The 15,767-nt window shown below is 42.3% G+C and overlaps 1 protein-coding gene across 1 annotated transcript in view; it reads right to left on the bottom strand.

Moving 5' to 3' along the window:
• Positions 1–15,767, bottom strand: part of RGS20 (regulator of G protein signaling 20) — a 138,184-nt gene that overhangs the window by 27,400 nt on the left and 95,017 nt on the right. Inside the window, exon 3 of the mRNA XM_003408317.3 lies at positions 14,704–14,852. Coding sequence (XP_003408365.2) covers positions 14,704–14,852 — 149 coding nt within the window. The remainder of the gene's footprint in view (positions 1–14,703; positions 14,853–15,767) is intronic.

Below are 15,767 nucleotides of genomic sequence, written 5' to 3'. Positions count from 1 at the left end.
GCCACGTGAGCTAGTTTGATTATTGGTACCTCTGAAGCTCTAACTTCCTGTCACCAGGTGGTTAGATTTCTTACTAGGAATGTGGGCCCAGGAGTCTATTTTTCTTGTATAGATTCAGCTCAGGTGTCCCGGTAGTCAGTCACCAAGTGTGTGGTGCAGGCTCTCACCTACAGTCCTAGACAAGCAGGGGTGATTGGCATAGGCACAGGTATCTGACTGCACTAGGCAGTCAGGCATTGAGCAAGGCAGGTGGCTGACAACCACCCCTGAGTGTCTGTGAGAAAAGCATGTCCTTGTTACCTGGAGTGCATAGATGGGTGGGTTTTGCAGCCAGACTATGGCCACCCAATGCTATTGGCTGTAAGGTCCGGAGGCACCACTTATTCTTGGATCCCTGTCATGGGTGGCTAGGTGGCGTGGAGCTAGTAGTCCTTAGGCCCCTGATGTGGGTAGGTGAGGACCCTGCTTAATAGGCACAGTGGTGTCAAACATCACCTTTCCACCATATAGCTGATACAGTTGAGGTTAGACTTCGGGTATATACCCTGTTGTACTGTGCTAATGAGGGCCTATGCTGTTGTAGTAGGCCCACACAGATCTACGCAGGGGTGAAAGGCATTCAAAGCCCACAGACTCCTTATGCCTGTGCCTAGGCAAAGGAGCTGTTTCTGCCCTAAGTTCCTGGCTTAGTGGAACTGGCAGATTGTTTTTTCCTGTTTGTTAATTTGTTCCACCTCCAAGGCCGGGAGAATGGCTCAGGAATTGTGACAGGTCCTAATTTCAGCTCAGGGGACGCGGGAATCTCTGAAGCCTGCTTGGACCCAGTGCAGAGCAGGAAGGGGGCAGGTAAATTGGAGACAGTTTTTTCCCAAAGGGATGATTTTTGATCTGCACAATAGATTAGGTGCATGTACTTATCTTTTCCAGATCGAGTGCTGCTTTTCACTGATTCTGGAGGCATGAGTGGACTTTGCCACTCAGTCTCTCCTGATGTAGAAAACGTATGCTGATTGCCACTACTTGCCTTACTGCACTCTCGCCAGCAGATCTGGCCTGTGGGGTGCCGGTTCCTGCCGGGTCAGGTCTGGCAACTCCTCACTGCTTCTGAAGTGTCTCTCCCTCCCACTGCCACTTGGGCCAATTCCTCAACTTTGCCTTTGATGTTCAGGGCTCCTAGATTGTCATATATAGTCGATTCACTTGTTTTTTGGGGTCCTTGGAAGCCCTATGAGGCAGTTCTACTGTGTTCGATAGGGTCACTATGAGTAGAAATCGACTCCACGGCAACGGGTTTGGTTTGGTTTGGTTTTTGTTATAAGAGAGACCACAGGAAGTGTCTGACTACTTCGCCATCTTGGTCCCCCCTTTCTGTTGTAAACTTTTTAACACAAAATTAAATGCTACATTTTTATAGTTCTATTCGAACTCTTGTTTTCATCATCGTTACTTGTTTCCCATGATTTCTTTCTGGATTCACTTTTTCTTTCCTAAGTACATCTTTCTTAGTTCTTTCAGGGAGGTCTGTAGGTAATAAGGAAACCCTGATGGCATAGTGGTTAAGTGCTATAGCTGCTAACCAAAGGGTCGGCAGTTCGAATCCACCAGGCACTCCTTGGAAACTCTATGGGACAGTTCTACTCTGTCCTGTAGGGTCACTATGAGTCAGAACTGACTTGATGGCAACAGATTTTTGGAATAGGCAGTAAGGAGCCCTGGTGGCCCAGTGGTTGAGTGGCTGCTAAACAAGGGGTCAGCAGTTTGAATTCACCAACTGCTCCTTAGAAACCCTATGGGGCAGTCCTACTATGTCCTTTATGGTCACTATGAGTTGGAATCGACTTGACAGAAGCAGGTTTATGAGTAGGTAGTAGGGAGTCCCTGGGTGGCACAAATGGTTAAGCACTTGCTACAAACTGAAAAATTGGTGGTTTGAAGCCACCCAGAGGCTCCTTCAAAGACAAGTGCGATGATCTGCTTCTGAAAGATCACAGCCACAAAAACCCTATGGAGTACAGTTCTACTGTGACACACATGGGGGTGGCCATGAGTCAAGAGTCAAATGGATGGCAACCAGTGGTGCTGGTGGTGGGTAGTAAACTCTCTTGGATTTTGTATGTCTGAAAATGTCTTCATTTTACCTGTACTCTTGAATTACAGTCTAAGTTTTCAGTTTCTCCAATACTTTGAAGACATTTGTCCTATTGTCTTTTATATACACATATAGTAAGTGCAACGTGTTGGCTACTGTTATTATCATTGTTATTAGTATGTCTAGGTATAGCTTTTTTTTTTTCTGGTACATAGCTCATATTAAGGGATAGCAACATATGCACTTGATGATGGATCTGAGGGGAAATTTCTCTGGGTTATCTCCTTATCTGGGGGGTTTTCAGAGAAGTTCATTGAAGTAGGGCGGTTTCATTTTACAGCATCCTCACCCTTCTATACCTAGGAGATTATTGGTAGGATTGGTTGACAGGGGTGAGGGTCCTACCGTGCTGTGAGTCATGTGAAGTACTTAGCAGGGGTTGCCTCCGACAGGACGCTGTCCTGAGGGAATCTGGTTCTGTCATTACAGCCATAGAGACAGTTATTGAGTTGCTCCTCCTCCCCCCCCAGAAACATCCCTTTGACTCATAAGATGTCAGATTGTAAGGGATCTCTTAAGAGGGGTGGACATTGGCCATGGGCTGTCATTCCAGCCACGTGCCAGATTTCACAAGATGAAGGTTATATTTTACTGGGGCTTGGCACAGGACTATTTTTAACTTTCAAGTTGATCTGAGGTATGCAGTCTGAGGATTGCTGGGTATCCTCTGATTGTATGGTACCTTACTGTTGCGCAAGAGACCCAGCTACCAGGCCAGTGGTTTGATGGCTTCTAGAGAGAAAAAACAAATAGCACCATGATGGTTCCTGCTCTGGGCAATCTAGAATGACAGATCCCAAGTGAGCTGACATTATTAGAGCCAATGTTCAGGTATGGCTAGACTTATGACTTTTTTTTTTAAACTTACCTGGTACTAGGAGAATGCGACGAGAGTTTGAGGACTGGTTATCTTTATTCAATTGTAGAAAATTTTCAGGTCTAATGTCTTAAATATTGCTTTTTCAGCATTCTCTCCATTTTCTTCTTCTGAAACTTCAGGAAGAAGTACACTGGACTTCTCATCTCTAATTTATATCGCTTAAGTGTTCTTTTTTTTTTTTTGTCATTTTCTTTTAATTGAACTTTAGATGAAGGTTTACAGAACAAACTAGTTTCTCATCAAACAGTACACACATTGTTCTATGACACTGGCTAACAATGCCACAACATGTCAACACTCTCCCTTCTCAACTCTGGGTTCCCTATAACCAGCTTTCCTCTTCCCTCCTGCTTTCCAGTCCCTGCCCCAGGGCTGCTGTGCTCCTTTACTCTTGTTTTGTTCCATGGGCCTGTTCAATCTTTGGCTGAAGGATGAACCTCAGGAGTGGCCTCATTACTGAGCTGAAAGGGTGTCCGGCGGCCATACTCTCAGGGTTTCTCCAGTCTCTGTCAGGCCAGTAAGTCCAGTCTTTCTTTTTGAGTTAGAATTTTGTTCTATGTTTTTATCAAGCTCTGTCCAGGAGTCTCTACTATGATCCCTGTCAAAGCAATCAGTAGTGGTAGTCAGGCACCATCTAGTTGGTACTGGACTCAGTCTGGTGGAAGCCATGGTAGATGTGGTCCATTAGTACTTTGGACTAATCTTTCCCTTGTATCTTTAGTTTTCTTCATTTTTCCTTGCTCCCAAAGGGGTGAGGCCAGTGGAGTACCCTAGATGGCTGCTCACAGGCTTTTAAGACCCCAGACACTACTCATCAAAGTAGAATGTAGAACATTTTCTTTATAAACTCTGCTATGCCAATTGGGCTAGATGTTCCCTGAGACCATGGTCCCCGCAGCCCAGCAATTGGGTCCCTTAGGGAGTTTGGATGTGTCCATGGAGCTACCATGGGCTTGCCTTGTACAGGTTGTGCTGGTTTCTCCAGTATTGTGTACTGTCTTACCCTTCGCCAAAGTTATTGCTTATCTATTTTCGATTAAATGTTTTTCCATCCCCGCCCCTCCCCTCCCTTGTAACCATCAAAGCTTGTTTCTTTTTGTATGTAAACCTTTTCATGAGCTTTTACAGTAGTGGTCTCATACGATATTTGTCCTTTTGTGATTGACTTAGTTCACTCAGCACAATGTCCTGTGCTGAGTTCCTTTTATTTGTGGAATTCTTTTGTTTTTGTAGATTTTGTTTTTATTGAGACTTTATATTTTTCTTCTTTATTTTGATGAGTAGGTTTGTTAACTTTCTTTGTGTCTACCTTGAACTTTCCCCTTATCTTCCTAGGTTTGAACCAGTCTATTATTACTTGGTATTGCCTTGCCTTTCATTCCATTAGAAAGTTCTATACCTGTACCGTTTATTCCTTCTTTTATTGTTCTGACATTGTTGTCATTTACAGATTAACCTCTCTGATTCCCTGTTGCAATTGTTTTGGTTTTGGATAGTCCTTGAAAGTTCATTTCCTAGGTTGGTATTTGGCTGGTACAATCTTGCATCCTAGATTCAGGCTGTGGTTTGATGTTGTTTGTTCTCAGACCGAAGGACTCCCTTTAATAATTCTTGTAAGTTTGGTTTTTATATATTCTCTTAATTTCTGTTTATCTGGAAATGTCCTAATTTTGCCATCATATTTGAATGAAAGTTTTGCAGGATATATTATTCTTGGTTGGCAATTTTTTTCTTTCAGGGTTTTATATATGTCATCCCATTGCCTTCTTGCCTGCATGGTTTCTGCTGAATAATCAGAGCTTAGTCTTATTGTTTCTCCTCTGTAGGTGACTTTTTGTTTTTCTCGAGCTGCTCGCAGGATTTTCCTTCGTCTTTGGTTTTTTTTAGCGAGTGTGATTATGATATGCCTTGGTGTTTTCCTTTTGGGATCTGTCCTATGTGGGGTTCGTTGAGCTTCTTTAATGGTCAGCTTTTTATCATTCATGATATTAGGGAAGCTTTCTGTCAGTAATTCTTCAATGATCCTCTCTGTGTTTTCCATTTTCTCTCCCTATTCTGTGGCTCCAGTAACTCATAAATTTTTGCTTTTGATTGTATCCCACGGAATTCTCAGGGTTTCTTCATTTTTCTTCTTTATTTTTTCTGATTTTTCCTCAAACAGAGCTGTAGCCAAGTGTTTGTCTTCAATTTCGCTGATTCTTTCTTCCATCATTTCAAACCTGCTCCTCAGCCTTTCTGTGACACTGTCCATTTCTGAAATCTTGTTGTTTATCTTTTGGATTTCTAATTGTTGTTTTTGTATGATTTCTAGTTGTGAATTTATTTTGGCATTTTGTTCCTGTATTTTCTGAATTGTTCCATTTTTTTGGTCTATATTTTCCATGAATTTGTCTGCCTTTTCCATAAATTTGTCTACTTTTTCCTCATTTTTGTCTGCTTTTTCTTCAACTCTTGGATTGCTCCAAATATTAGAGATTTGAATTCCCTGCCAGGTAGTTCTAGTGCCTTTTCTTCTACTGGAAAGTCATCTGGTGTTTTATTTTGGATGCCTACTGGAACCATCCTGTCCTGTTTTTTTATGTGTTTTGATATTGTCTACTGCCTTCGGGACATTCAGTAGTTATTTTCTTTGCTTCTTGATTGTAGATTTGTTTGTTTCATCCTACTTTTTTTTGTTGTTGTTGTTATGCCTGAGCAGGTGAGCTGTGTGTTCTTTGCTCATCTGTAGTCAAGATACTTTTCACCTCCTTTTCCAATGGGCAGGGCCAGTCATTCCGCTATGGTGCAGCAGGACAGATCCAACTGAAGGGGAGGGGCTAGGATGGGCTCTTTGTGGCATGTACTAGGGCCAACAGGGTGGGCCAGGAATCAGTGCAGGGTAGGTTCTAGCTGTGCTTGTGCTGCTCAAGGGTGTGCCGTTCAGTGCACAGTGCAGGTAGGCAGGAAAGAGAGGGGAGGTTGTGATGTGTGGAGCTAATAGGGGTGGGGGAAGGAGGACAGAGAGAAGAGAGAAACAGGAGCCAAAAACAAACAAGCAAAGAAAGAAAGAAAAAAAAAGAAATGCTATGGGAGCTTGCCATTGGAGTGGAGAGATGAGAAACCGAGAAATGGAGAAAAGCAGAAAGGATATTAAAAAAAAAAAAAAAGCAAGGGGAAAAAGAAAGAAAAAAATAACTAGATAAAAATTTGGAGAAGAAAAGCCCCAGGAGTGCCAGAGTCCCACTGGTGGGGCTGCTAAGACTGGGGAAGTGGCTCCCAGGCTGCACAGTATAGCCTAGCTAGAGGGTTATAGATGTCACACAGCACCAGGTATTCAGGAGACAGGAAAAGAAGGTAAGTGTAGAGAGATGAGAACTGAGAAATGAAGAAAGGGAAAAAGAGAGAAAGGAAAAAAAAAAAAAAAGGAAATGCTCCCAGGGATCCCACCTAAGCAGCTACGCAGATTGGGGGAGTGGCTCCTAAGCCGTTCAGTGCAGCCTACCTAGAAAGAGCTCCCAAGCTGCGAAAAGAAAAACAAAGCAAAACAAATGGGGGAAAAAAAAACCCAGGGATCCCACCAGCATGGTGTCCCGGACTGGGAGAGTGGTTCTCCAGTCAAGCGTGGTTTCACAGCCTTTCAAGAAGAAAAAAAGATGGCACGCAGAGCCAGGTGTTCCAGAGAAAGGACAGGGAGGTGGTAGGAGGATCAGAAGAAACCAAAAGAGACGGAAAGATCCAAAATGAGCTCAGGGGCTTGGCCAGTGTGGGCAGGGTGAATCCAAGCACCCTGAGTCCAAAGCAGTTGCCTCCTGGCCAAGAGACTGCAGCTGGCAGGAAGCAGAGGAGGCTGAAGGGGTGGGGGAAGAAGGGGAGGCTAGGAAAGCCTATATCACTTGTTACCAGGTGCTCTGTCTCCTGCTGGGAACTTCGTGAAGCTGCTTTCCTGTACTCCCTGTGCACTGTTCTCTGACGTGGATGGTACGAAGACAAGCTGCATGGACGCTGCACTTCCCGGCAGCTGAGCCACCGCAGCCAGCCAGGAAGCTCAGAGGTAGAGCAACGGGGGCAAAATAGGGGGTGGGAAAGCAGGTATCGTGATTACCGGGTACTCTGTTTCCTGCTGGGAGTTCTGTGAAGCTGCTTTCCTGTGCTCCCAGTCTGCCTATCCCCGACAGGAGTCCAAGATGGCTGATCCATGCTGTGTTAGCTGATGGGGCCCTCTGCATGTATCTCTCTTTGGTCTCTGTCCTGTCAGTTTCTTATTCCATTCGGTGCTTTGCTGAGTTCTTTATCTCTTCATTTAGCACTTCAGATTCCAGGAATGACGTTTGTCTCTCTTAGTTTTTCGGGTCTTTCCTGTGAAGGGACAGCGTGGTGCTTCTGTCTATGGTTGAATGGTGGCTGGAAGTCTATCTTAAGTGTTCTTCTTATGTTTTCATTTATCCCTAAGTTTCCTCGGCCTGAGTTCTGATGGATTCCTTGCTTCTATCATACGAAGATTCAGTTTGTGTATGTACTTGTATTTATCCCATCAATTTTGATTATTTCCATGGCCACATTTTTCATTTCCAAAATTTCCAACCCATTCTTATTCATATCCACCTGTTCTTGTTTCACTTCTGCCCATTTCACTCTAATTTCTTGCTTTCTTCTTAAAATGGAAGCCCTTTCTTCATGTACCTCTTCAGTATTTGGAACATATTTTATAATCTTCATCAAACTTTTTATCAAACTCTAGACTGAATCCAAATTCTGGTTTATTGACTCTCTTTCTTAGCACTAGATTTTTAAAGTATGTTTTGTAATTCTGATTTGCCAGTTCATTTTGAGTGAGAGGGTTTTTCTTTACATTGTTACCATCTCTTCTCCCTCTGCCTTCTTTGACACTCATGAGGTAGTTTTGTGTTGTCTCCACCTGGCTCCCAGGACCTCTGTTGAACACCCTGTCTTTTTTTTTTTAGGTATTCTTTATATATTCTGGATGCTAATCTTTTTTGCTTATACGTGTTGCAAATGTTTTTTTTTTTCCCCCTCCCATGTCTTTTTTTTAATTAAACTTTTTATTTTGAGATAATTTGTAGACTTAAATGCAGTTATAAGAAATAATGCATAAAAATGCTTTACCCACTCTGTTGGCATCTCCTGCCTGGAGGGGAGATGAGAGGTTGGAGGGGGTTACAAGCTGGTGAAATGGACACGAAAAGAGAGTGGAGGGAGACAGTGGGCTGTCTCATTAGGGGGAGAGTAATTGGGAGTGTGTAGCAAGGCATACATGGGTTTTTGTGTGAAAGACTGACTTGATTTGTAAACTTTCACTTAAAGAATAAAAATTATTTAAAAAAAAAATTGCTTTACCCAGTGCGCTCCGATGGATAGCTCACAAAACTACAGCACAATATCACCACCAGGAAATTGACATTGAGTGCAGTCAAGATACAGAACATGGCAATCACCACGAGGATCCCTAGTGTTGCCCTTTTATAGCCACACCCTCCTCACTCCCTAGCACTCCATTCATATATATGTTGTTGTTGTTGTTAGGTGCTGTCAGGTTGCTCCCGACTCATAGAGACCCTACGCAGAACAGTCCTGCCCAGCCCTGCACCACCCTCACAATTGTTGTTGTGCTTGAGCCCATTGTTGCAGCTACTGTGTCAATCCGTCCCATTGAGGGTCTTCCTCTTTTTCGCTGACCCTCTACTAAGCATGTTCTTCTCCAGGGACTGATCCCTCCTAACTTGTCCAAAGTACGTGACACAAAGTCTTGCCATCTTTGCTTCCAAGGTGTCAATTCTTCAGTCTTCCTTATTCATTGTCCAGGTTTCACATTCATATGAGGCGACTGAGAACACCATGGTTTGGGTCAGGCACATGTCAATCCTCAAGGTGACATCTTTGCTTAATGCAGTGCGTCTTTTGATTTCTTGACTGCTGCTTCCATGGGTGTTGACTGTGGATCCAAGTAAAATGAAATCCTTGGCAACCTCAATCTTTTCTCCATTTATCATCATGTTGCTTATTGGTCCAATTGTGACGATTTTTGTTTTCTTTATGTTGAGGTGTAATCCATACTGAAGGCTGTGGTCTTTGATCTTCATCAGTAAGTGCTTCAAGTTCTCTTCACTTTCAGCAAGCAAGGTTGTGTCATCTGCATAATGCAGGTCATTAATCCTGATGCCCCCATTCTTCTTCATATCGTTCAGCTTCTCAGATTTGCTCAGCATACAGATTGAATAGGTATGGTGAAAGAATACAACTCTGACACATGCCTTTCTTGACTTTAAACCATTCAGTATTCCCTTGTTCTGTTCTAATGACTGCCTCTTGATCTAGGTACAGATTCCTCATAAGCACACTTAAGTGTTCTGGAATTCCAGTTCTTCACAATGTTATACATAATTTGTTACGGTCAACACAGTCGAATGCCTTAACATAGTCAATAAAACACAGGTAAACATCTTTCTGGTATTCTCTGCTTTCAGCCAAGATCCATTTGACATCAGCAATGATATCCCTGGTTCCACGTCCTCTTCTAAATCTGGCTTGAATTTCTGGCAGTTTCCTGTTGATATACTGCTGCAGCCACTTTTGAATGATCTTCAGCAAAATTTTGCTTGCATGTAATATTAATGATATTGTTTGATATTTCCACATTTGGTTGGATCACCTTCCTTGGAAATAGGCATAAATATGGATTTTTTCCAGTTGGCTGGTCAGGTAGCTGTCTTCCAAATTTCTTGGCATAGATGACTGAGCAGTGCTAGAGGTGCATGCATTTGTTGAAAGATCTCAATTGGTCTTCTGCAAATTCCTAGAGCTTTGTTTTTCACCAATGCCTTCAGTGCAGCTTGGACTTCTTCCTTCAGAACCATCACTTCTGGATTATATGTTACTTCCTGAAATGGTTGAACATATATATATATATATATATATATATATATATATAATCATACAGTATGTGATCTTTTGAGATTAGCTTTTTCAGCTCTGCACAATTCTTTGAAGATTCATCCAAGTTGTGTGTATCAATACTTCATTCTTTTTATTGTTAAGTAGTATTCTCTGGTATGGATATATTGTGGTTTGTTTAACCATTGACCCACTGAAGGACATCTGGGCTGTGTCTAGTGTTTAGCTTTTATAAATAAGGCTGATGTGTTGGCTCATTTGGTAATTGCATGTTTAGTTGTTTAAGAAAGTAACAAATTATTTTCCAGAGTAGTTGTACCATTTCACATTCTCACCAGCAATGTATGAGTGATGCAGTTTCTCCACATCCTCACCAGCATTTGGCATTGTCACTTGTTTTTTTTTTTTTTTTTTTTAGCTTTTCTAACAGGTGTGCAGTGATGTCTCATTGTGGTTTTAATTTACATTTCCTAATAAAAAAAAAATTTTTTTTTTTTAATGGCTAATGAGTACCCTGGTGGCATAGTGGTTAAGTGCTACGGCTGCTAATCAAAAGGTCGGCAGTTTGAATCCACTAGCCATTCCTTGGAAACCCTATGGGACAGTTCTACTCTGTCCTATAGGGTTGCTATGAATCGGAATTGACTCGACAGCAACGGGTTAGGTTGGGTTGGCTAATGGCTAGTGATGTTGAACATTTTTATGTGCTTATTTGTCATCTATATATCATTTGCAGTGAAACGTTTCTTCATGTCTGTTGTCTATGTTCTAACTGAATTGTTTGTTTAAACTGTTGAAATTTGAGAGCTCTTTATATATTTTAGAAACTGGTCCTTTGTTGCATACATGGCTTGCAAATATTTTTTATCATTCTGTAAACTGTCTTTTTGTCATCTTTATAAGATCTTTCACAGAGCCAAAGTTTTAAATTTTGATGAAATCCAATTTATCGGTTTTATTTACAAAAAGATTATGATTCTGAACTTTTTGTCTAACCCCAGATCCTGAAGAGTTTTTCTGGTATTTTTTCTAAAAGTTTTATAGTTTTGCATTTTACATTTAAGTCCCTGGTACATTCTGAGTTAATTTGTATGTAAGGTGTGAGGATTACGTTAGGGTTGTTATGGATTGAATTGTGTCCCGCCAAAAATATGTGTCAATGTGGTTAGGCCATGATGTCCAGTATTGTGTGATTGTCCTCCATTTTGTGATTGTAATTTTACGTTAAGAGGATTAGGGTGGGATTGTAACACCACTCTTACTCAGGTCACCACCCTGATCCAAGGTAAAAGGAGTTTCCCTGGGGTGTGGCCTGCACCACCTTTTATCTCTCAAGAGATGAAAGGGAAACAAACAGAGAGTTGGGAACCTCATACCACCAAGAAAGCATCACTGGGAGCAGAGTGCATCCTTTGGACCTGGGGTCCCTGCACATGAGGAGCTCCTTGACCAGGGGAAGGTTAAGGACAAGGACCTTCCTCCAGAGCCAACAGAGAGAGAAAGCCTTCCCCTGGAGCCGAAGCCCTGAATTTGGACTTTTAACCTACTTTACTGTGAGGAAATAAATTTCTCTTTGTTGAAGCCATCCACTGGTATTATAACAGCACTAGATCACTACAACAGGGTTCACTGTCATACTGTGGGTATCTAACTTCTCCAGCACTTTTGTTGAAGAGGGATTTGACTTGTTTTCAAAAACCAAATTTAAAAACTTGAATGTCATCAAGGTTTTAGATCCAACTACCAATGTATAGGAAATAGAGAGGACAGAGGAAGATACTGGACCACATGTGGGATACAATAAGCAAAATCCAGTCTGTGGGAAACTTGATAGGACAAATGACCTTGCATTTTCAAATAAATTGCAAGGGTGTGTGTGTGTGAGTGTGCACGCGTAGAGAGAGAGAGAGAGATAGATACAAAGATAAATTGATTCTAAGATCTGAGATTTGCTTTAAAATAATACAGTGGAGGGAAGAATAGGGTGTGTCTGAGACAGGACTGCTGATGGGTTGATGTTATTGTGGCTGAATGAGGGGTACATACCAAAAAATAAAAACAAAAACAAACTCATTGCTGTCTAGTCGATTCTGACTCGTAGCAACCCTCTAGGACAGAGTAGAACTGCCCCATAGGGTTTCCAAGGAGAGCTGGTGGATTCAAACTGCCGACCTCTTGGTTAGCAGCAGAGCTCTTAACCACTGTGCCACCAGGGCTCCAATGGGTACATGGGGGTTCATTATTCTCTTGTGAATATTCTATTGTGTATGTTTAAAATTTTACCTAATAAAAGTTTAAAAATGAATTTATTAGGTACATTTTATAAAAGGGCAACTAGTGATTAGAAATTCTATTTGGTTCTAAAGTAAATATACCTACTCTTCACTTACGGACTATCTCATTATTTGAGATTTTGCATTTATGACAATAGTAAAAAATCTACTATTTGACTATTTTCCACATTAACAATATACATCTGGCAGTAATGAATGCCAAAGTGCAAGGCAAGAGTAATACTGGCTGTGATGATTAAGGTTATGTGTCAACTTGCCTGAGCCAGTGGTTTGGCAGTTATGTAATGATGTAATTTGGCAGTTATGTAATGAGGTAGTCATCTTACATTTTGTGATCTGATGTGGTCATCCTCCATTTTCACATGATGATTTTTGTATAATGACCTGGTCCTTGAAACCTAATCATGTTGATAAATGAGGAGTGGATGTAATCACTTCCTTGCCCTGTTAAAACACAAAGTGGTGTGGTCTGGAGGAATCATGCAAAGTGTGGCTCATGTAATTCAAAATAAATTTCAGTGTACCCTAAGATTTGTTTGTGTTCACCATGTGCCCACTCCATCTCATTCCCACACTCCCAAGATAGGAAAAGATTTTGTTGAAGCCTTGGTACAATAAAGGTCTTAAAAATAGAACAAGCAAAAGGTTGAATTTTGAGAACTTTGTACAGAAATAACCACATCATGCTTGGTGAAGTACAGGGTCAGCAAAAAAGAGGAAGACCCTCAACGAAATCGACTGACACGGTGGCTGCAATAATGGGCTCAATCATAACAACGATTGTGAGGATGGCTCAGGACTGGGCAGTGTTTCATTCTGTTGTGCATAGGGTCACTATGATTTGAAACCAACTCCACAGCCCCTAACAACAACAACCACAACCACATATTTAGCTTTCAGAAAGACACAGCAAAAATAGCAGTCCAGATTGGAGCATGCTTCTCTATATCTTACCCAGTTGAAAAATTGAGCAATGAATTATCATCACACACAAATGTATTGCTTATATGCATAGCTCTTGCCTTCTCCAGCCCTGCTTATCTATAGCTGCTGATACCTCCAGCTGTAGGCTCAGTCTCAACTAGTTTCTGAGCCACCCTAGATCCAGGATACAACCCCAGACTTGTGTCTCTTAACCGCACATTCTGTTCTTCTGGGCATTACCCCACTTTATGGAAGGACACTACTCTGGAGTCTGCATCCACCTGTCGTCCTTACCCCATCAGTACGGGACATTCTCCAGGCCATACTGTCAGCCTCCCATCCTCTGCCATGACAGCAGAGGTGTCACCAGCACTGGGGAATGCTTGCACATCTCTCAGACAATTGTCCTTTCAACACTGAGGTCCGCTAGCAAAAGGAGAGTGGAGAAGGGGCCTAACTTAGTCTGTCTGCCACAGGCACTATCTTCATGTTTGGGTTGGGTCTCGGACTGCCACGTGTGTCTCAGCCTCCTATCTAAGCCTCTCTTTCCAGTTCCTAGTTAATCATCCAGATTCCTACCGGGGACTGAAGGCTTGTGTTAAATGCCAGACTTCCGGGCACTTCTCAACTGTACATGCGCCATATTCCCACTTGCTAGCAATGGATGGGCCCCTCAGAGCCAAGATTCTTTCAGTCCCTGGCCACTGTTATTGCTGTGCCCCATCCACTAGATGGGAACATTTTAGAAACTAACACGAGCTCAAGTCAAGCAGGAGCTGGCCAGACTTTCCTGGACATTGATTTTGTGTCTTCCTCTATGCAGTAAGCTAGCCTATATTTTTAGATTTCTCTCTCCATTTTAAGCACATATTTTGATATTTTTCTTTATTAAAAAACAAAATTAACAAAACAAAAGCAGCAGAAGATAACCAGGCTCTCTACTTCATAACCCAGCCTTCAGAGTCATCTGAAATCCTTCTCTTCCACAAAGCCTTTATTACCAAGTGCTGGGAGTTCACCCCTTTCTAATGATTCAGGCATTGTTTCTGCCCTAATGTTAATATTAGATGATAAACTGCCTTATATTGGCCTTCAGTTGTTTAACGTATGTTTGTCTGATTCCAGGAATTTGAGTAAAAGTTCCTCAAGTGCTAAAATGTATTCTCTTCTTAATTTTTTTTTTGGGTAGGGGGGAAGGTGTCCTTTACAGAAGTCAAATCAATGTTAGCACATAGTAAAACCAGTTGCAGTTGACTCTGACTCTTGGCAACCCCATGCGTGTCACAGTAGAACTGTGCTCCATAGGACTTTCAATGGTTGATTATTTTTGGAAGTAGATTGCCAAGTTTTTCTTCAGAGGTGTCTTTGGGTGGACTCGAACCTCCAACCTTCTGGTTAGCACTTGAGCCTGTTAATTGTTTGCACCAGTCAAAGACTCCTTAGGCACATAAAAAAAAAAAAAAATAGTAGTTGCTTAAAGACCACTTGTTGAATTAACCCTAAACCAGCACTACTGAGGGGTACTAATTCCCCATCGGCAATATGTTGGTAAAAACCCCACACGTTACCAAGAGCAGCTACAGCAGCAGCACCAGCAGAAGCAGCAGGCATTTGATCCATGATTTCCCCCTATGTGCTGGCTTGGAGTGGCGCCTGGTGTCTCCTGGGCTGCAGACATCTGCCGTTTTCGCATCTCCATCCGTTCTGATCCCATAGGCTGCAGCAGGGAATGTAGGAAGGGAGAAGGCAGAGTTAACAGGCCATCAGCCCAGGGATGCAGCTGTTGGAGTCATTAAGAAGATGCAATGATGACTCTATCCAGGTCATTTCTACTAATTCTGGTAAAATTAGGTGCTGAGAATCTTAGAATCCAGTAATTTATGAAACATTTACTTCATGCCTAGCATCTGCCAAGCATTTTGACACAGTCTAAGAGGAAAATGACAAATAAGAGGGTCCCTGCCCTTAAGGGGCTCACAGTTCAGTAAAGGAGACAGACAAGTAAACACATAAATCTAAGATATCTCAATAAGTGCGACACTAGGGGCATTTCCCAGTCGAGCCCTCTGGAACCGAACCACGGAGGAGCAGTTACAGGTGACAGCTTAATTGTGGCTGCCCCTGAGACCAGCACAGAGAGAGAGAGGATACCAAGCCAAAAAAGTCAGCCACACTAACACAGCAGATGGAAATAGCAGAAGAGGGGACTGTTCCCGGAGGCCTGGCAGACCCAAGTCAAATCTTCACTAGCTGTGTCATCTCCAAGTTACTCAGTTTGGGATTAATGACCCCAAACTTGCAAAGCACTTAGGAACTGAGGGGTGCATAGTGATTGCTCAGTTATTCCCAGAGAGCATCAGGATGTCAGGTGGGCACTGTGGGTGGCCCCACATCTGTCCTGCTGTCTTAGGGAACTTCCCTCTAGCTCCCCAGGTGGGAAAGCAAAAGCTTTATGTCTCTCAGCCCCTCTCCTTTTTTTTTTTTTTAAACTGTACTTCAGATGAAGGTTTACAGAGCAAATGAGTGTCTCATTAAACAATTAAAACACATATTGTTTTCTGACATTGTTGCCAACCCCACAAGGTGTCAACATTCTCCCCTTCTCCACCTTGGGTTCCCCTCTCCTTTTTTT

Source organism: Loxodonta africana, chromosome 14, assembly GCF_030014295.1.
Source record: "Loxodonta africana isolate mLoxAfr1 chromosome 14, mLoxAfr1.hap2, whole genome shotgun sequence".
Classification (NCBI taxonomy): Eukaryota; Metazoa; Chordata; class Mammalia; order Proboscidea; family Elephantidae; genus Loxodonta; species Loxodonta africana.
This window is presented reverse-complemented; position numbering and strand designations above follow the sequence as displayed.